General features: G+C 61.8%; 6 protein-coding genes across 6 annotated transcripts; all 6 read right to left on the bottom strand.

Moving 5' to 3' along the window:
- Positions 1 to 350: 350 nt before the first annotated feature.
- Positions 351 to 2048, bottom strand: LMXM_13_0680 (conserved hypothetical protein; the record flags this gene model as incomplete). Its single annotated transcript, XM_003873220.1, has 1 exon — positions 351 to 2048. One exon carries the CDS (start codon positions 2046 to 2048, stop codon positions 351 to 353), a length of 1698 nt encoding a protein of 565 aa, XP_003873269.1.
- A 791-nt stretch (positions 2049 to 2839) lies between these two features.
- On the bottom strand, positions 2840 to 4183 carry LMXM_13_0670 (putative lectin; the record flags this gene model as incomplete). Its single annotated transcript, XM_003873219.1, has 1 exon — positions 2840 to 4183. The coding sequence occupies one exon, from the start codon at positions 4181 to 4183 to the stop codon at positions 2840 to 2842; it is 1344 nt and encodes a 447-aa protein (XP_003873268.1).
- A 2047-nt stretch (positions 4184 to 6230) lies between these two features.
- LMXM_13_0660 (conserved hypothetical protein) lies at positions 6231 to 8345 on the bottom strand (the record flags this gene model as incomplete). The annotated part of the gene is made up of 1 exon (XM_003873218.1): positions 6231 to 8345. The coding sequence occupies one exon, from the start codon at positions 8343 to 8345 to the stop codon at positions 6231 to 6233; it is 2115 nt and encodes a 704-aa protein (XP_003873267.1).
- Positions 8346 to 10291: 1946 nt separating this feature from the next.
- Positions 10292 to 12115, bottom strand: LMXM_13_0650 (conserved hypothetical protein; the record flags this gene model as incomplete). The annotated part of the gene is made up of 1 exon (XM_003873217.1): positions 10292 to 12115. The coding sequence occupies one exon, from the start codon at positions 12113 to 12115 to the stop codon at positions 10292 to 10294; it is 1824 nt and encodes a 607-aa protein (XP_003873266.1).
- Positions 12116 to 13264: 1149 nt separating this feature from the next.
- LMXM_13_0640 (conserved hypothetical protein) lies at positions 13265 to 17275 on the bottom strand (the record flags this gene model as incomplete). The annotated part of the gene is made up of 1 exon (XM_003873216.1): positions 13265 to 17275. The coding sequence occupies one exon, from the start codon at positions 17273 to 17275 to the stop codon at positions 13265 to 13267; it is 4011 nt and encodes a 1336-aa protein (XP_003873265.1).
- Positions 17276 to 19109: 1834 nt separating this feature from the next.
- On the bottom strand, positions 19110 to 20009 carry LMXM_13_0630 (conserved hypothetical protein; the record flags this gene model as incomplete). The annotated part of the gene is made up of 1 exon (XM_003873215.1): positions 19110 to 20009. One exon carries the CDS (start codon positions 20007 to 20009, stop codon positions 19110 to 19112), a length of 900 nt encoding a protein of 299 aa, XP_003873264.1.
- Positions 20010 to 20428: the final 419 nt, after the last annotated feature.

Genomic DNA, 20428 nt, shown 5'->3' with positions numbered 1-20428 from the left:
GCGCACACCTCTGTCGCCCCCCCTTTTCTCCACTCTCTCGCTCACTCGCTCTCCTCACGCAGGTCGTCTCGTCACGCCGGTGGTGGTGCGGCGGTTGGTTTGTGCACCGTTACACGTTACGCTTATCCTTACGTCCTTGGCTATTCCACGAAGGGCAGCCCCACACGGTCGACTGCTCGCACACACAGACACAGACAATCTCTTGCACCCAATCAGCACGCAGAGAATCGCTGCCACGAACGCCGAGTATGGAATAAAAGAGCTGCGCGAAGGGGGCGGCCACCAGGGACCATCGTGTCACGCAGCCTTAAACCCCCATCTCCCTGACCCCCCCACTCTTCTCCCCCGCCCTACTCTTCGTTCTCCAGCGCCTCTACGCGCATGCGTTTCGTGGCGGGGCTGTTCTGGCCCTTCGCGCCTTTCGCCGTCACTGCCGCGCGCACATCGGCGAACTCGTACGGGCGTCTCAGCACCGCAAGCACCTCGGCCGCCAATGTGTCCTCCGACACGGTGGGCCGCATTGCCGGCGGCGTCGCCACAGGGGTGGTGGGCGGCGCGCCGCACAGCACCGTCACCCGCTTCGCCGTCACCGCCACAGTTGCACTAAACCGCGCCGTCACGTAGCCGTGCTTCGTGCGCAGCGGGGGCAGCTTGTCCACGACACCCTTCCTCGTCAACACGTGGATGCCCATCTTCCCCCTTAGCGGGTTTGCGAGGCTCTTGAAGTGGAACGGAAAACAAAAATGAGTGTCGGTGATCTCCTGCAGTGTCTCACTCGCCTGCGCCACCCGCGCGTCCACGTTGAAGTCGGCAGGGGTGCGGCGGAACAGTGTCACGGGCTTCTCAGAGAGCGTGATGCGGTAGTTGTGGTTGTTAGTGAAGGCAACGTCGAGGCACCAAACCTGATGCTCGCCCACCTCGCAGTCGGCCACGTCCTGATGCGGGTCCTCGCTCGTCACGCGGCGGGCAATGATACAGTCAATCCCATCCGGCACCCAGCGCTTGCCCCGGTTCGACAGCACGCCCTCCACAGCCTGCACACCGTAATGATGCCCGACAGCGGCGATGAGGTCCGTGATGTCGGCGTTGAGTGTGCCAGGGCGCAGCGCGTGCATCATCGCCAGCAGTGCCACGCGTGCCGCCTCGATGGTGTTGCCAACGGCTGAGCGCGACGACAACGTCGCCCCTGTGCTGCTTCTCTTTCTCTGCGCCTCCTCCTCGTCGCCCTCCGTAGCCGCGGAAGCCGCTTTCGTGGTGACGACGACCGTGCGCGCGGCGCTCACTGGGTAGCCGTCGAGGTGGCAGCCAACGTGCAGCTTCACGACGTCGCCGTCCTTCAAGATGGCGCCGTCCTCCACGCGGTATGGGCTGTCGTTGCACAGCATTTCGTTCACGGACACGTTCGTCGGGTACGAGATGCCGCGCGCCAACCGCTTTCCATCCGCGCCCTTGGTCTTCACGAAGAGCCCTCTCAGTCGGCTCGCGATCGCCTCGTCGCCTGTGTCGCACAGCGTTTTTGTGTTCGCGCCGGGTACGCACGCCGCCGAGAGCTGATCCAGCACAGCGTCGACAACGCGGCCGCACTCCTTGTACTTGGTCATGGTCGTGGTGTTCATGACGGTCTCGTCCTCGTCCTCGCTGGCCTCCATGGCGTCGTCGAACTGCTTTTCGAGGTTTTCCAGGTTGCGGCGAAAGGCGGCGGACTGCGAGCGAGGGCTGGCGCTAGCTGCTGCGGTGCGACCGCGGTCGTCGGCGGACTTGACCTTCGTTGCCGCTGCTGCTGAGGACGATGAAACCAACGAAGACGGCGCGCGACGCTGGCGCAACACCTTGAGCGCCTTGCGCGGCACCTCGGTCACCGCGGCAGAGAACGACGACGACGCCTCGGCGCTGCCGCTGTTGGCCGCCTTGGCCGCCTTGGCCACCTTGGCCGCCTCGTGTGCGTCCATGTTCTTCTTCAGCGCGTGCAGCGACATGGAACGGGAGCGCTTCATCCGCAGCGTCGGACGGCCGCTCTTGCTACGGCTGGCACTGTACCCGCGGCCCATCCTTTCTGTAAGTAAGCCTTCGCGTTGACACGGCGCTACCGGCGTGGAGGAAGCACGGAAAGCGCACGCAGGAGTGTGCGCGCCGTCGTTGTTAAAGCGGAGGGAGGGAGGGAGGGAGAGAGCGTAAAGGGGAGGACGGAGCGCGACACGCACCATGCACGCAGACATGCTGCGGATGTGCGTTGGTGTGTATCGAGAGAGGAGGAGGGCCATGACAGGCACCCAACGAACAGAGAGGCGAGAGGCGAGGCGCACGGTGGAACCGTGCGGACACAGAGTTCCCGTATGGGCTCACATGAGCGAGCGAGAGGCCATCGCGCAGACACACACACACGCACACAGAGGCGTCCACTACTTGAGCGGAAACATAAGAAAAAGCTTTCCTTTGATTTTTGGGGAGGGAGGATGGGGAGGGGGTGGACAGACAGACCCATGATACACTGCTTCACATACACACACACGCACCGGCACACATGCGCCTTCACACAATAACGTATCAAGACGACGACCGCAGCGGCAACAGCAGCCGTCGTGCCGACACACACCCGAGGAGAACACCGGCAAGCCCCTCTCACAAGAGGCAGGACGGACGAGGGGGCGATGGGGAAGGTGGCAGAGAGTCACGGTAGGTCGGGACGCGAGAAAACAGAGCAGCACAGGCCCTGTCACTGCAACCTTGAAACCCTGCCGCCCTCATCCCAGATGCACGAAAGCACACACGCACACAAATTACCCGGGGCAAAGACGCCGCTCTTAGCTCCCCCCCCCTCACCTCTGCCCCCCTCCCCCTTCTACTCATCGTGCGCCACGGGGTTGTGATGGGGCGTGCGTGCACGTCGCACGCGTCGCATGCGATGTTGTCCGTCTTTGCCTTCCTCGACGTACTCCTCCACCTCTTCCATATCGTCATTCTCGATGCGACGCGTGGCGCGGTAACCGTTGCGGCCTCGGAGCTCTTCCAACCTCCTCTCCAGCTCCTCAATTCGCTGCCGCTCTGTTTCACCGATGTCAGCAGTGGCCTGCGCGGACGGCTGGTTCTGCTGCTGCTGCTGTGCCGGCTGCTGCTGCTGCTGCTGCTGTGCCGGCTGCTGCTGCTGCTGCTGCTGTGCCCACTGTTGCTGCTGCTGTGCCGGCTGCTGCTGCTGCTGCTGCTGTGCCCACTGTTGCTGCTGCTGTGCCGGCTGCTGCTGCTGCTGCTGTGCCTCCTGGTTCTGCTGCTGCTGCTGTGCCTGCTGCGCCTCCTGTGGCGCCATCGTGGGTGGATGGGTGGCTGTAGGCACATCTGACATTTGGCGGTTGTTCATCGCCTCGTTGTTGTAAAGCTGCGCGTCGTGGAGCCCGTTGGTCGGCACCGTAGTCTGCCGCACGTCGTGGTCGTACTTCGCGTCCATCAGGGGAGACAGATGAACGAACATGATGTCGTGGATCTCCGACACACCGCCGGTCTGGGCAGATAAGGAGAGGTACACCTTGCCCTCCGGCATCGGCAGTTTGGTGACTCTGAGACACTCCGTCTCTGTGGCCTCGCTGTTTCTGGACAGGTACAGCTGAAGTTCACCCTTGAAGTACACCATGCGCATGGTGGCCATGTTCGGTTCGGCAATCTCGCGGAAGTCGAAAACGCAGCTGGCCACGGTGTCGCCCATGAAGTCCTTCTCAGGGTCGAAGTGCTTTGTGTTGGAGCCGTCGTTGTACACGAGGCTCACCATCGGGTTGTCGCGGCGGTTGTCGTTGTCGTACGAGTCGAACAAGACCCCGAAACCGTTGAAGGTGGTGGGGCGGCCAAAGAGGGGGCCGTCAAAGCGAGGCGGCTGCGCCACCCACACCCCGAAGCCGTCCGCGCCGAGGCCGCCCATTGGCCGATAGACCCGGAAGCCCACGACCACCTCGAAGGCGTCCATATCCAGCGGTTCCGTGTTCCACAGGTGGCCTGTCTGGCTCTTCTGGTCAGCCGTGAGCCGCACGTATTCGTCCGTGATGACGGACGAGCCGGAGATGACCCAATGCGGTACTTCGCCGTCACCATAGTACTGCCGCAGCAGCGGCGGGGCAAAAGAGTGGTGGCCGATGGCAGCGGTGACGCCGCGGTGCTCCTGCACCGGCGTCAGCCGAGGCACGGCCCTTGCGGCGGCCATAAGAAGTCCACCACCACCGATGGCGAGCGCCACTACAACGCACACGGCTACCGCCCACCAGGAGCGACGGCGGCCCCTGCGCTCGCCTGCGAGGTAAGCGCGCGGCATCGTGCACGCCGGGGAGATGGAGAAAGGGAGGGCGCACTGATGCAAGCACACACACAGAGACAGACAGAGCAGCACCAGCAGCAGCACACGCGGGGTGGTGCAGTGCAGCGATAAGTGGGGGTGAGAGAGAGATGCGAGGGCGAAGAGTACACACACACACACACACGAACACACAAAAGAACAGGAGTCGCAATGAAACGACTACGTGAGCGTGCAGACCGGCGAAGAAGAAAAGTACCAGAGATCCAGTACGAGGAGAGAGAGGGGGGTAAGGGAAAACGTGGACGTGGACGTGGACGTGCGAGCGCGGATGGATGATGTGCACATGTGCGTGTGTGGAGAGAGGGGCCATGGAGAGGGCAAGACGGCGACGAACACGTGGAGGAGGAGAGGCGGTGTTGAGCAGCAAATGAATTAAGGTCAAAGAGCAGGAGGAAGAGAGTCTCGCACACTCCTGTGTGCCTTGGGGGGAGGGGAGGGGGGGCGTGGCAAGGCTTGAGATGGCCGCTGGCTAAGGAGACCAGCGCGTGGCACACTCACGTACGCAGAGGAATGGGGAGAAAACACAAAGAGCTCAGCGCTCACGGGATGCATCCACGAACGCTCGCGGTGCATCTCCCCTTCGACGCCCAACGTGCGCGAGTTTCGAATCGCTCGTCCAGGTCAGGACTCTTCGTGCTTATCTTTGGGGGCATGTCTGCCCCCCTCCCCTCAGCAAGAGCGTCCCCACGAACGCATCCACCGCGCATGATGATACACGGCATAGAAACATATCGAGAGAGGCGGCAAGTCGCACATGCTTTAGCGGTCCAACGCGCCCGTATTCCACCCGCGAACACGCCAGCAAAAAAACGCACACGCATGCACAACCACACCGCCACAGATCACCCGCCTCGGCGGCACTGCCGCTCACGCCTGGTCGTCATGGGACGAGCCGTCCTGCCGCCGAATCGGGTCATGCGCCGCCGAGTGCCGCACGGGCCTGGCTGAACCGCATGTCTTGATCAAGGCGAGTCACCTTCAGGGCAGTGCGCTCGAGGTGGCGGTGGCGGTAGGCGCCTGCCGTGAGTGTAACAGCGGGGTAGTCTAGGTGCATGCCGCGTGAGCTCAGGGAAGAAGTTGGCCAGCCACAGGTCAGGGCTCTCTGGGAACCCTCTGCAGATTCTGCCTGTGTGCCATGCTTTGCCCTCAGTCACTTCAAGCCACGGCATTCTACAATATGGTGCCGTGACCCTCTATGGTGGAGTCCGGAGGACTCGATGGTGCAAATTCGGGGGTGCCCTCGCCGTGTTTCCGGCACCTGTACCGCATTGGTTCACCCGGTCGGGTGTCGAAGATGCCGCATATTCCGCACACATGCACCTTGTGGGTTGATCGATACGAATCTCGTCGCGCCTTGTTCGTCCGCCACTCGTGCCCCTCTTACTTCACTGGACGCATTGCCCGACTGTGGTACACCGTGTCCCAGCTGTGCACTGCAGGGCGTGCGCACAGCCCAGTGCCCCCTCCCCCTCCCCCTCACCCCTTCCTTGTATCGTGGGGCCTTGCTTCCGAACGGCGTTTCTGTCTGCCGACGGGGAGAGGGGAGGGGAGGGGAAGGGGGGGCACTGGGCTCTGTGATACGACGCACGGAGAGGTGTGTCCTCCTCTCCACCCCATCCCACCACCCGGCATCATCGTCTCGACGGGAGATGGGCAGCGGCGGCAACTCACACGCAACACCAGAAAACGCAGAGAGATAGGGAGGGAGGAGAAGGCGTACATGGATGCCGAACTCAACAGATAAAATAGAAGAGGGGGGGGGGAACTTCCCCCATCGCGTTCCATGTGCCACCCCCCACAGCTAGTCTACATCGATGCCCCACAGCTCCCCCTCCCCCACTCCGTCACACCAGAGAGAGAGCAGGAACGCGCGAGAGGGTGGGGGTGGGATGGGATGTCAACCGCCTCCCTTTTCGGATGCGCGCTTGACACGATAGGCCGCAATCTCCTGCTGCAGTGGGATGTTCACCTCGACGTCTTCGTCGATAGACTCTCCAGAGATGGGGTCGACGTGCCCGACCTGAAGGATGACGTTCTGCAGTGCGTCGAACTCGAATCGGTGCCCTCCCTTGAGCACCACCGGTTCGCGCATCAGCTTTCCCGTCAAGTCGCACACGTACGCCGCGGGGTGGTGTGATCCTTTCTTCTTGGAAGGCTTGCACCTCTTTGACGAGCTGCCGCTGCTGTTCGGTGGCATCTGTTGCGCGTCTGTCGCGTCGTTGCGCCTGCGCGGACCAGCTTGCGTCAACCGCTCCAGCCCGCCATCGGGTAGTCCACTCAGCAGCTCTGTCAGTGTCATGAAAAGCAAGAGGTTCTGCATCATCGCCAGCTGCGACTCGAGCGCAACAAGGTCAGCAACGCGGTCTGCCGCGTCCTGCAGCATGGCCTCCTCTGACGCGAAGCACTCGTGCAGCAGCGCCACGGATGCATTGCCGCTGTCCATCACACAGAACGGGGACTCCTCCTCGCGCACGCACAGGATGAACCATCCAGCGACTGACATCAGTGCATCCGGCTGCGGCTCCGCGGCCGCCCCGTGGCCGCTGCTTGCGTCCCTGGAGCAGTTCGATAAGGTACAGCGAGTCTTGTCCGCTGCAATGGTGCGCAGCAGCCCACGGTACGACTCTGAGAGGTTCACGGGGCTGGTCACCGCCACCGCGTTCATGTTCACGAGGCACTCGACCGTCAAGAGCATTACCTGCAAGCCGCCGTACTGCAGACGCAGATGTGGCTCCCCGCGCTGCACTTGCGCTGCGAGGCACGCCATCGAGGAGAGCAGCGCTGCGGTGAGGCCCACAGCTGGCTTGTATAGGGCAAATCGCAGCAGGCGCAGGAGCGTGACGGCTGCCGTCAGCAAGCTGAGTTTGACCTTGGCCGTCGCGAAGGGGCCTGCGCTGCCGTCGCGGATCGTTGCGGGCGTGGCGCTGGCGCCGTTGTAGGACATCCACACCTGTATAGCTGCAACGACAGCCGGCACGGCCGCGGACGCAAGCCAGTCATGGCAGTTGGGGTCGCTCAGCAGCCGGGCCCGCATCTCCCGTGAGAGCTTCGCGTCCCGGCAGAACTCGGCCATGTTGTCCAGTGCCCGGCATAGCAGCGTAAAGGCGGAGAGCCAGTTGAGCAACTCCATCTGCTGCTCCGCGCTGGCGCTGGTGACGGTGTGCGCCACGTCAGGGCGGCCAAGGGCTCCAAGAGCGACCGACTCCGCGTATCCTTGTGCAAGCGACGGCGGGCTGCGGTTGTGGGTGGACTCATGCCACGACAAGCGCAGCGACCCCAGCAGCTTCTCCAGCAGTCGGTGGTTGCGCATCTCCGTGAACAACACAGCAATCCTGTCCTGGAAGCTCTCCACCGTGAAGCTCTGCAGCGAACTACCGGCCGCTCTCGCGCCAAAGTCGCGACTCGGCACGGCGGCGCCGTCCTCGCCGGTGGTGTAGTAGGTAGTCGGCACCGTCAGCTCGTAGAGAGACTGCAACGCCGCCTGCAGCAGTGGCCACTCGCATGTCTCACAATGCTGCACCATGACATGGAGGAGCGTCTGCATCATCGTGCCGACGTCGCCATCGCACATGTGCTGCAGCAGCAGCCGAGCTACCTTTGTGTCGTAGTTGGTGAAGCGAAAGACCAGCACCGTGAACATTTCACGAGCCGAGGAGGGGCTCTCAGCCCCGCTTGATCCCGTCCGTGCCAGCATCTCCTCCACGCTGCTGTTCACGCTGCTCAGTGCGTTGCACAGCAGCCCCGTCCGAAATGCCGGGATGGGGGGTTGAGAGAGTACGTACAGACACTCCAGGCACGCCAGTCGAAGCGCAAAGTTTTTGCCGTCATTGTTCAAGATCGACATGCACTTCTTCAGGAGATCCTGCAGCGCCTTCTCCTGCTCAGGTCGCTGGATAAGATCTGTGGCGGTCGACACATCTCCGAGGGCGGAGGCAACTGCAGAGACAGCTGTCAGTCCAATCGTGTCGATGGGCTGTTCACACAGCGACTGAACAGCGGGATGCACCGGCATGCCAACGAGAAGCCTCACAGGAAAAAAAATGAGCGAGAACAGAAGCGTGTGTGTGTGTGTGTCCGTGTGTGTCCGTGTGTCGAGGAGGGGAAGGTGGCCGTGTGGTGGCGCAAGGAGGCCGGCAGAAGCTCGGGCAGGAGGCGGGGGAGAAATGGATGTGCGGCTCCGCAAAACGCAGACACATTCTCCTCGAACAGTGTCAGAAAGGGGGAGGGGGATGGTTGCACACACACATACACACACGAACACGCATACACTCACGCAAAGACGTGCACGAGGAAGTGTGATGAGGCGACGTTAAACGAATGGGTGCGGCTGCTGCGTGTGGTGCACAACGTGTGTGACGGATGAGAGAGAGGAGAGCAGAACACGGAGATGCGCACAAGCGAGGAGAGTGAGAAAGGAGAGGAGTGACGACGCACACGGATATAGCCCATCACATATAGACGCACACCATCAGGGAGTTCGTGCAAGGGTGAACACGGGGCGATGCCTTCGCTCTTCTCTCCGATGCTTTTCTGCTGGCGTTGAGGCCCGTCATCCCCTCTCCTTTTTTCCATTTCATTTTCGTGCGGATTCGAAAAATGGCGCGCACTTGACCCGTCGTACCGCGACGGACTGACTACCCAAGTACACACACGTATGTATGTATATGTATATATATATATATATGTATATGCACGTGTGTGTGTGTACGTGTGTGGAGGGGGGATGGGGATGTTGCGCAAAGGAAACGACAGGAGGTCAGTCGCACAGTGGCAAACTGCAGCGAGTGGCTGGGCAATACGAAAAAAAAGGGGCAGCGATATCGGCAGTTGGGGGAGGAGGAGGGGTGGAGTGGGGTGAAGCGAAGAGGAAGAGAAAATGGAACAGTATACGTTGGAGGGGAAGGGGGTGGTCGGGGGGGGGGGACTGTACGTGGGTCCGCCACGAAACAGCATCGTCACCATTCGTCATGCCACACGAGTGAGCCGCGGCCTGTGCCTCTGAAGGCTCACGGGGTGTGGGGTAACGAGATAGAGGGGGAGGGCAGAATGAGGTGGTTTTGCCCTGCCGCGCCAGCGGTCCAAGTGCTTTGCACCGCGAACAAGCTCGCCGTTCCATGGTTGTGGAAAGGGGGAGTCGTCGTCGCGGTGTCCAGACGCGTGTGTATGCTTATCTATATCTGTATATATATATATATAGATACAGATATATATGTGTGTGTGCGTGTGAACGTTGACAGAGGATGATGCGAAGAGCGCGCTATCAAGCTCAAGAGAATACACACAGCAACAAGAAAACCCCCCTCTTCTCCCCCTTCCTCACTCCTCCCTCCCCCGAATAACACACACACACACATACATACATACGCACAGGAACACAAGGCTACCCCGAGGAGAAACGTAACGCCAGAGGTAAAAGACCCATAGAAGAATCGGGAAGGGCGGGAGGCTGACAGGCGGGCGGGCAGGGAGTGGGGGTCAGGCAAGCAGCCAGGCGGGAGGGGAGACAGAGATCAAAGGTGAAACAGCAAATCGAAGAAAAACGGTAAAACCCGGCGAAGAACCCACCAACACCAAGTAGAGGAAGAGGGGGGTTGGAGGAGGACGCATGCGGGGAGCGGAGGGAGCGGGGGGAGCGCGAGGGAGGGGGGAGGGGGGTCTCTGTGGATGTCCGTGAGCGTGCACGTGCGTGTGAAAGGGAGGAGAGGGAGGAGGCGCCATCTGGAAAAAGCAACTTCAAGAACCCCATTGGGGGTCACAGAGACGTAGAGCACGTCGTAGATAGAGAAAACACCCGCGGGGTGGGGAAAGGGAGGGGTGGGAGGGGGAGTCACCTTCTCGTTAGCAACGAGCAACGGCAAGCTGTCGCGTGAGGATTCTTCATACAACACACACACACACACACACACACGCGCGCGCGGACAGACAGGCACACCACCCACTTCCTCACCCACCCCCTCTTTAGTCCGCCTCATGCTTAGGAACAGGTGCCACCTTGGCAGCCGGCGGTGCCGAGGGATTCACGTACGTCGGTGAGGCTGCGGAAGGCACCTCTACCACCACCGGGTCTACCACCGTCACATCCGTGCTCTTCACGTGGTGCGGCATTCGCTCCCTTAGCGGTAGAACTGTTGACGCTGTCGAAAGTTGGGGGGAAACGCGCGCGATATCCGCAGCCAACCGTGCTGCGCCATTGGTGAGACCGTCGGCCGCATGAGCATCGCCGAGCACGTCCTCGTCGCTAAAGACGTCGTCCTCGTCGGCGACACTGCGCAGGCGAAGGCGGATCGCCTCCTTGAAAGCAACCCAGAAGTCCGGCGGGTCATCCGTCTCCTTGGTGGTGGACAACGTCGGGGTCGGCCAGAACCACAGCGGCAGCGGCAGCCCTTCCCCCACGGTCTCCATGGCCATGCGCCAGCTAAACGGCAAGGCCTCCTGCATGGGACTGGCCGAACCCTCCTCGGCCGCGTGCATGGTTCTCTCCGACAGCACAGGCTGGTATTGCTCGCCGTTGTTGCGTGCCCGGGCGACCTGAAGCTCGTCTCGCTGCTGTCGCAGCAGGTCCGTGAGAAGACCCACACCGCGGCCGGCAGCGTAGAGATACTGCAGCAGGAGTCCCAGTCCGACAACGGCGAAGCTCGCACTGTACACAAAGACCAAATAAAAGACCGAGTTGGCATCGCCTGAAGCCTTGAAGAAGAACGTGTACCCCCAGAAGACACAGTAGAGGTCGAGCACGTCCGCCATCACCAAGGACAGGCATAGGTAGAAAAGAAAGAGCACGTAATACTTGCTGTTCGCGTAGCCGATGCACTGCCCGCAGCAGATGCAGTGCAGCTTCGAGCGGTACACGCACCGGTTGCACACCTTGCAGTGACGCGTATCGTTCATCTGATAAAAGTTGCAGAACCGGCACCAGTTGGCACCAGGAATAAGGAAGCCCATCTCCTCCTGTTTGCGATCCATGTCGGTGCCGTCGATAGCCTCCAGCACCTTGCGGGCAGCATGACTCACCAGCACAACCTCCAGCCCTCGACGGATTTTGCGTTGGCGCCGCATTAGCATCGCCTCCGTCATGTACGGCGGCAGCTCTGAGTTGCCCTCCGCTGCAACCTCCTCGCTGTCATGGCCGTTGTCCTCAGCTTGCCGTGCCCCGCCCACTGCACCTGCCGTGTCGCCATCGGAGAGATGAGACGTCGAGCCACCGTCTTCCGTGTACATGCACAGCCGCGCCTCGACGGCGGTACGCTCTAGAGCCTCCTCCTCGGCAGTGGGACTGCTGCGCCGCAGGATCGCTGCGGCAGAAGCGGCGTTCGCCAGCTGCTGGCTCTCAGCCTCATCCACATCGTTCCAGTTCGGCTTCTCCACCTTCTCCTTCGCCGCCACAGCACTGCAGCTCTTGCGGTCACTGGCGGCACCCTCACGCACCGGCCCTGCCCTTGTTCCTGCCTGACCGCTGCCGCTGCGGCCACACGCCTTTGCCACGGCACACTGCAGCTCTTCGCGAATGAACGTCTCCATGCGCGCCGCCGAGAAGCGCGAGGGTAGTTCACCAGGGCCCACCACGGCCGAGAGCACGAGCGAGGCCATGCTCAGGCCAAAGAAGGACAGGAAAGAAAAGAGAATGAGCAGCACCACCAAGTCCAGCAGAGCGGCGCTGGCGTAGTAGAAGTGCACCGCCATGAAGAAGAGGAGGACGGAGATGAAGCCGCCGGCGAGCACGGCGCGGATCATGTGGTTGAGCAGACCCGGGTTGTTCGTTGAGGGCGATGCAGACGCCGCCATTTTCCGCCGCGTTCGATTCGAAAATACGCAAGTGTCCCCAGCTTCCACCCTCGAGATGTAATGTCTGGTGTGTCCCGTGCCGCGGGGTCTTCTAGCGCACTTCTCGCTTGATGCGTGTGTGCGTGTGCGGGTAAAACGTGGCGGAGAATGGGAGGCAGCAGGTAACCACAACACGTAACTGCTTCTGGCGCTTGATGTTTCGTTCACTACCCTTGCGTGTGTCCGTGCCTGAGGACGAGTCGAATGATAAAGAAACAGATGGGGAGAAGAGAGTGAGAGCGCAGATGGTGGCGGCCTGAGCCAGACACACACGCACGCACGCACACAAAGGTGCTGCTGCTGCTGCTGTGTACGTGTGTGCCGATGATAGGGAAGAGTTGTGAGAAAAATGCGAGGCACGCGTTTTACGCAGCTTCACGCGCACATGCCCGTGTACCCATCATGATGGCGCACTCCTGTGCGCGAAGGATGAGACAACCGCCGTCCTGCGGCGAGCAAAGCCGCGCGCAGACGTGCCTCTTGTTCGTCGGAGAGGCAGGCAAACAGTCGGAGGTCAGCACGGGGTGGTCTGCAGCGGTGAAGGGCAATACCCCCCCCCTCTCCCTTTTCCCTCTGACGTGTTTTCGTGTTTCTCTGCCTGTGACGCGCAGAGAGTGGAGACGTGTGAGTTAGTGAAAGGTTCAACGTCCTTGGGTGGGTGGGTGTTATAGGGAAAAGAAGGCGGAGTATCGGGGGGGCTTCGAAACACACACACACGCACAAAAGCGCATGCAAGCAAGCGCACCGTTGCGTCCGCCGGTTCCGAAGTGAATGGAATGAGTGTGCCACGCGTGCGCGCGTGTGTGTGCCAGCCCAGGATCGTCTCGCTGGCGAGGCCCTCATCATCATACCCTCCCCCTCCCTCGCACTCGCACACTGCGTTGCTAGTTACCACAACAACCGCCAACTCCCCTCTCCTCATCCCCGCCACCCGCTACCACCACCGCCGCCACGTCGTCTTCACAATCCTCTTTAGTGCGGTAGTGAGTGTGCTTACATTTCGCTTCGGCCGGCGTAGAGGGGGGGCTGGGGAGACAGGTGCGGGACCGACCACGCATGCGCAGAGAGATGTCATAGCGGTGTTCTCCTCAGAGGCACCCCCCGTGTTCTTCAGTGCTTCACTTGATCGAGGAGTGCGCGATGGGTTTGCCGGGCCACCTGAAGCTCACATGTGAGGTCACGTGCGCGGATGATAGCACTAGCCTGCGCCTCACCAGCGGCGCTGCGCAGCAGCGCCACCACAGAGGCACTGCCCCCCGCCGCCACGTCGGCCCGCTCCACCTCCGAGACCAGGGCTGCCCATGCGTTGATACCGTCGACTGGACTCGAGAAGTCCTCGTCGTCGAGCAGGTTCTCCTCCTCAAAGTCATCCAGGTCGGCGTCGTCGGCGTCGCCGGCGGTCTTTTTACGGTGCCTCTCCTGCGGTGTCTCACGAAGCGCCTGAGCCTGGCGCAGCATACCCTGGAAGTGGACGTCCCGACTCGGTCCATGGCCGGCGTCCTCGCCACCCAGAAAGCCTTCAGTGCTGTCGCTGTCGACATCAACCTCACCCCACTCGTCGTCGTCATCGTCGCCGTCGTCAGCGTCACCGTCGTCGTCGTCCTCTTCGCTGCTGGCCTCGCTGTCCCACTCCTCCTCCTCGTCGTCCCCCTCCTCCGCGGCGGCGCCTTCGCTGGCATGTGTGGTCGGCGCCGGCTTGCCCGACAGCTTTGCAATGCGTCTCTGATGAACGCGCAGCTCCGCTGCGCCGTTGGTCGTCTCCACCTCAGCCAGCTGCTGCAGCACACCACACTGTACGACACCCTCCAGGCCAGACTGCAGCTCTGCCGCACCGGCGCCAATCATGTTCACCGCAAGCGCACGCAGACACGAAACCATGGCGTACACGAAGAGGCTGCGGTCATAGCTGCGCATTAGGCCCAGCATGGCCTCCTCGCTATGCTCAATCAACACGCTCCGCGCCAGCAGCGACACGTACTGCTCCAGAAACGGGCGTGTCACCTGCAGCCCATGCAGTACCGCCACGGCAGCAGGCGCATCAGCGATAAGGCAGGAGAAGATGTTGTTGGCGAGCAACACGCGAAACGTCGCGCTCTGCTGTGGTCGTGTGCCGGCGGTCTTCAAGGACAGCTGCGTCACGTACTGCACCAAGGCATGTGCCGCCTCCGTGAACGCTGCGGTCGATGCCGACGCTGCCGAGGCTGCCCAACTGCACTGCACAAGCACGTCCAACACTTTCGGCACTGCGGCCACTTCGCGCTCCCGCAGCGACGTGCTCGCCAGCACCGCCTCGCACATGGCCAAGACCAGCTGCGCCGGCGTTTTGGCCGCCTCCTCCGCCGGCACGGCTGCCGGCAGCGGCTCGCGCGTCAGCTCCGTCACTGTGCCGTACAGAAAAGAGACCGGCTCGACAGAGACGAAGTTGTCGATCGGGGGAAGCAACTGCTGGATGTAGTCGGCAGCGCCGCCACGGATGATCAGCTGGTAGAGGCACCACAGTACCTTCCACATGGGCGACGCGATGGCTGGGCTGCGCGCGATGAGGGTGGTGAGGAGCGACAGGGCAGGGTCCATGAAACCGTAGGAGCTGCCGCCTTGGTGGCCGAGGATCACAAATAGCATCGGGGCAACGCGCAGCTGGATCTGCACGAAGATGTCCTGCTGGAGCGCCTCCGCTGACGGGCACGGGGCCGCCGCAGATGACGAAGACGAGGACGATGCACCAGATACCTTTGCGAGTAAGTCAGCGGCAGCGTGCCGTGCCGCCACGGTAGCCGTGCTCTCCGGAAGCGCTTGAACGAGCGTGGTGAGAGTCTCCAGAAGCTCGTCGGCGGCCATCAGCACATCGGCAAAGCCGTCATTGTCGAGGAACAGCTCATCTTTTTCACCTCCACCCGTCGTCTGCGCCGTTGACGACGTCATCGACTCCAGCGCGTTGTACTTGGCCGTCACACGCTCCAGCACGACGGCAAAGTGGTTCACCAGCATCTCCGTCAGCTCCAGTGCCCATTGCGACAGCGTGTTCTTGTAGAACGAGATTGTTTTGCGAAGCGTGCGCACCACCGCCTCGTTGTCCATCATCCGCATCACGTTAAAGTAGTGCTGGATGAGCTCGGCAATGCAGGGGTTGATGACGTCGCGCGCGAAGGGATGACAGACGAGGCGGGAAAAGCACACGCAGGCCTGCACACGCACCGGCGCCTCGCTGTCGTTAAGCAGACACAGCACTGGCTGAAGGGCCTGCTGGTACGCCAGCGGACTGCTCCACTCGAGCGACGGTGCAAAGGTGCTGAGAACCAGCACCGCGCGTGCGCGCAGGAATCCCAGCGAATACTGCGTCACTGGCACCGTGAAAGTCGACAGGACGTACTCGAGCTTGTCGTCACCAAAGTGCATGGCTAGCAGGATCTTCTTGAAGTGGTAGAAGCAGTAGAGTGCGGCATCGACACGGCGCGCCGCCTCCATGGCGGGGGTGCAGAAGTGGGCGTCATCGCTCGTCGCCTGCGCAGCCGCACCGACGTAGGCCTGCAGCTGGTTCAGCAAGAAGTTCATGAGGGAGAGGAAGAGGCTCTTGTCGTGGAACTTCTTCGTGCCGGCCGCAAGGGACATGAGGAGGCTCGTCGACACCACCTTGGCGCTGTAGATGTCACCGGCGGGGCTCGCTTGCTTGCGCACGTACTCCTCCGGGTTGTCGGACCACAGCTCCTCGTCCTCGGCCGTGAAGGCGAGGCGGGGGAAGAGAAGCACCGTCATGAGCTCCTCGGCACTGGGGTGCAGTACGCTCGCGTATACAGCCTTGTGTTGGACTGCGAGCGTCAGCACCTCGAGTGCGAGGATGTAAGCTTTGGAAGTTAGGGCGAGCGGTGGGCCGGCGTGCCACCGCACAAGCGCCAGGGCGGTCTCGACGGTGGGCTGGAGGTACTGGGCGGTGAAGTGCTTCGCCGCAGTGCGGCAGCGTCGCTCGCAGCTCTTCGGCGACGCGAACTCCTGAGTGAGCTTGTAGGCGATGTTCATGACCCACTTGAGTAGTGTAAACATTGCGGACTGCTGGAAGTCGGAGAAGTGATCACCGTGAAGCTGCGTCACCGTCATGCCTGTTTCGGCCGGGTGGTGCAGCGCGTGCACCAGCCTTTCCCGGCAGAGCGGCAAAACCACCTGCTGGAAAGTTTGAATCGGCGTCACCACGCAGGAGGCGTAGAGGTGGTCGAGGGCCGACACCTCGCACAAGCACGCGGGCCAGCGGCTCTCAAATAGGGAAAAGACGCACTTTAGGGAGAGTCGCATGCAGTGCGCCAGCTCCTCCAGCTCCGCCGAGAAGCGAAACGGCACAGTCAAGGAAGGGCTAGAGGTCGCCGTTGCGGCACCGTGGCCCGCTAGCGTCGTCAACTCCTCCTGCCACCGCCCCGACAGCAGCTCCATCAGAGACACGAGCAACGGAGCAAGGTGGCCAGCGAAGCCGTCCGCCGCGTCGGCGTCCACCCTCAACGGGTCCGCGTAGATCTTACAGCACCCCCGCAGTACACCCAGGGAGCCCTTCAGCTGCAGCAGCATCATGTGTATGACGTCTCCGTCGATTTCCTGGCAGCTGCTCGTGTTGCAGTCAAAGAGCCCACACAGCGCCGTCATGCTCTGACCCACGAGCCCCGTCAGCTGCGGCAGCAGATCGGGCCACCGCTCAGGGTAGTCGGCATTCACCACCTCAATCGTCGCCGCCAGTAGCTGGCGCCGCACCGCCTCCGACACGTGGGGCTGGCACTGCATCGACACGACGTGGTCGCGCACACGCTGCCTCACCTCATCGGAGCAGCGCGGGTTTCGATTCCAGTCGCTGCGGCCAATTTCATTGCGAAACCGAATGGCGCTCGCCAGAAGCGCGCTCGCCGTCGCCGGCAGCGCTGTTCCAAGCGTATGCGCGCACACCGTAGGGGAGTGGCAGGCGAGCTCCAAGAGGTGAAGAACGAAGTGTGGGTCCTCATCGGCCAACTGAGCAAGCGCGTCCTCGGCGGATTGCCGCGTGGCCTTGTCGGGGGACAGAGTGGCGATGAAGATTTGAAAGAGTCGGTCAGGGGTGCTGCTGCTCCTGCCGCCGCCGCTGCCAACGCTCGCCTGTGTGTCGCACATGACGTCCTGCCAGCCAGCGTGTGTGCACGCGCGTGTGAGCTGTTTGTTTTGGTGGTGTAATGATCCCGGGGCGTGTGCAAGGAGAGTTGAGGAAGGAGAGAAGGACGCGAGGGAGAGACTGAATGGTTAGCGCACATGAGTGTGTCTGTATGTGTGTGTGTGTGTGTGCCTCGTGGAGCGGGAGGTGGGAAGATGGAGAAAGCGGCAGCGTTCAGGAAAAAGGGTTCGGGGAGGGGCGACGAAGTTGCACGTGCGCTCCTGCCATTCCCCCACCCACCGACGAAACCGTGCGCATTCTCTCCCTCTCCACAAGCAGCTATGTGCGCGTGTGCGAGGCGCGCAAGTTTTCCTAACCGCACCAGCAGACACACGCATGAGTACATGAGGCGTGCGCCACACAACAGCAAGAAAAAACGAGAGAGCGAAGTGCACAAAGAAAACACGCGCAGACGTACTCGTTGAGGTCCTTCGCACCGCAGACGCTCCACTGCGCAAGCGAAGGCACACAACGTCGAGGAGGAGGTGATGAGGGAACGGGGGGAGGGGGAAGTGGCCCGCAGGGATTCAGTGCGTGCGCAGTGACTCCCACGTGTATCCCTGTGCATCACCACTACCCCCCCCCCACTCCTCAAGCATAGATGAACACAGCAAGCCCACTCTGCGGCCCAACAGCATGCGTGCTCTGGTAGAATATGGGCTGCATCGGGGGGAGGGGAGGGGGGTGCGACCCAGTACCCCACGATCTGCTGCCGCTTCAAGCACGCGTCACGGTTCTGCACGGCCTGTTTCACGCTCTCTCCGTGGTTGATGACAAAATGCACCGCCATGTGCGCCCTCCTACCCCCCCGTTTTCCATTCAGCCAACGCCGCTGTGGCGTTCGGCCACCGTAGCCGACGAGGTCACGCCTATACACGCGCACATCGCTCCTGGTGATTCACACAAGGCGGTGCGGGTAAATCCCGCATAGGGAGGGAGGAGGTGGTGTCGGGGCGATTGGGTGTGCATGCAAAGGGACGCAACTAAGAGGGATCCCTTGCCGTCATGGTGATGGCTTAACGAGGCGCATGATGCGTCCGACTCCACCCATACCCTTAGGTTCCTCGCGTGCTTCTGCCGCTCAGCGACGTCGCAGGTCCAAGTACAGAGTTTTGTGAAACACGCGAGAGACAGCAAGGCAGGCACAGGTATTCTCAAGCAAGGGGGGAGGGGGAAGGTGCGGCGACAAAGAGGTATCGGTGAACCGCAACGGAGGCGACATGCATCGGCGCGCGATGGCGCTTCCGCTATATATGCAAGCAGAGAGTGTCTGTGCGTGCAATACGGAAGTCGCTGCTAAAGTGGGCGGCACGTGGCTGCCGAAGAAGAACATCAAGGAGGGCGTTTGTGGGTGTCGGTGTCCACGATGATCCCGTCTGCCTTGCTCCTCCCCAGGAGCTCTTCGTGCTTCCCGATCTTCCAGAGTGAGGACGTCACCCAACTGTCTCAGCCTCCATGCGTCGATGTCCTTCCCTCTCTCTCGAGCCTTCTCAACTCCGTGATCGAAGCATCCAAGAAGGGGCCGTGAAGATGCTGAGAAACACCGCCTTCCCCACTACCACCACCGGATCTGGCGCTCCTCCTCAGTCTCCGTGGCTTTCGTTGCGCACATGCTCATTATGCGGTTTCCCCCGTGTGTGGACTGCACCTGTGCCGGCGCGCGCACTTCGAGCACAGAGCGAAGCAGGGCGGGTGTATGTGTGTGTGTGTGTGTGCGTGTGCGTGTGGAGAGGCAGGAGGAAGGTGCAGACATGCGCACAGACACGCACACACACACACACGCATCTAATTTGGTACCTACGAACGTGGGCCGTCCATCCCGTAGCTGCTTCCACCGCCGATGCTGGTGGGATCGACGAAGGAGCCAGGGTAGTCCTGCCGCCCCACGCTGCCCACTGTCTGCAGCATGTCTGTGTTGTTGTTGCTGCTTCCGTTCGCGTTCGCTGCAGCGGCGGGGGCTGCGTTGGCGCCGTAGCTCACGCAGTTGTTCACCTGCTTTGACATGTCGTTCAGCCGGATGACGTGCTTCGAGATCTCGCGGAGGTAATCGCCGAGGGAGAAGAACTGCGACTCGAGCTCCTCGAAGTGGGCAGCCACATCCTCAAACGCCTTGTCCGCAAAGCCGTCCTCATTGCCCCACTCACTCCGGTGAATGTGCGGCGCCGCACCAGATGAAGCGCCACCGTCGCCAACGCCGGAGAAGGGGTTGCCAGAGGACACGTTCTCCCAACCTTGGCGGGACTGTCGCCGACTGGCGCCTGGCGAGCAAGTGTTGCTGTTGGACGGAGGCACGCCACTAAGGCCTCCCGCCACCGCGGACGCGAACGACGGCTGACTGCGCTGGTTCATCGGCCCGCGGTACATCGAGTTCTCCAAGCCGCTGCTGTTTGCGCGGAAGCTGCCGTCGCCCAGGTTGCTGCTGGGCGACGTCGTTGCAGGGCCAGAGCGCTGCGACTGCGGCGGCGGCTGCGCGCTGGCGTACATGTTCGTCACCAGTTTGTGCTCGTTCGTGTGGCTCGACTTGAGGAGCGCGCAGGTACGGTAGAACACCTGTGTTTCGATTTCGGCGATGCGCTTCAGCTCATGCACGAAGGCGTCCTGCGTGGAGGCGGAGCCGAAGGCGTTCATGCGACCGGTGGTGAAGGTCTCTTCGATGTCGCGCAGCTCCGCCTCCACGTTGCTAAAGTCCGACTGCATGGCTGCTGCACAAGAGAAAAAAATGGTTCAGTGCGAATACATACATACACATGTGTGTGTACGTGTGTACGTGTGTACGTGAATGTGTGAAGGGGAGAGAAGAGAAGAAACGCCAGGCACTGCTGTTTTCCGTCTTGGTGGGGAGGTTGATCACGAGCAATGGAGGTGGGGAGCCGGCGCTGTCACAGCCGTTGTGCTGACTTGGGGGGAGGGAGGGGGGACAGCCACACGCGTGTGCACGTGTATTCGCGCACTACGCAGCAGAGGAGACAAGATGGCAGAAAGTACAACGAAGGTGGAGAGAAGAAACGGCAGAGGGATGAGGCATAGACGCGCGCGCATACACACACCCGAGAGAGAGGGAGACAGAGTCGGCAAGTGCGACGCGACAACGTGTATGTGGATGTGGATGCGCGGGC

This window comes from Leishmania mexicana, chromosome 13 (assembly GCF_000234665.1).
Source record: "Leishmania mexicana MHOM/GT/2001/U1103 complete genome, chromosome 13".
Taxonomy (NCBI): domain Eukaryota; phylum Euglenozoa; class Kinetoplastea; order Trypanosomatida; family Trypanosomatidae; genus Leishmania; species Leishmania mexicana.
Note: the sequence above shows the minus strand (reverse complement) of the source record. Positions and strands in the feature narration are given on the sequence as shown.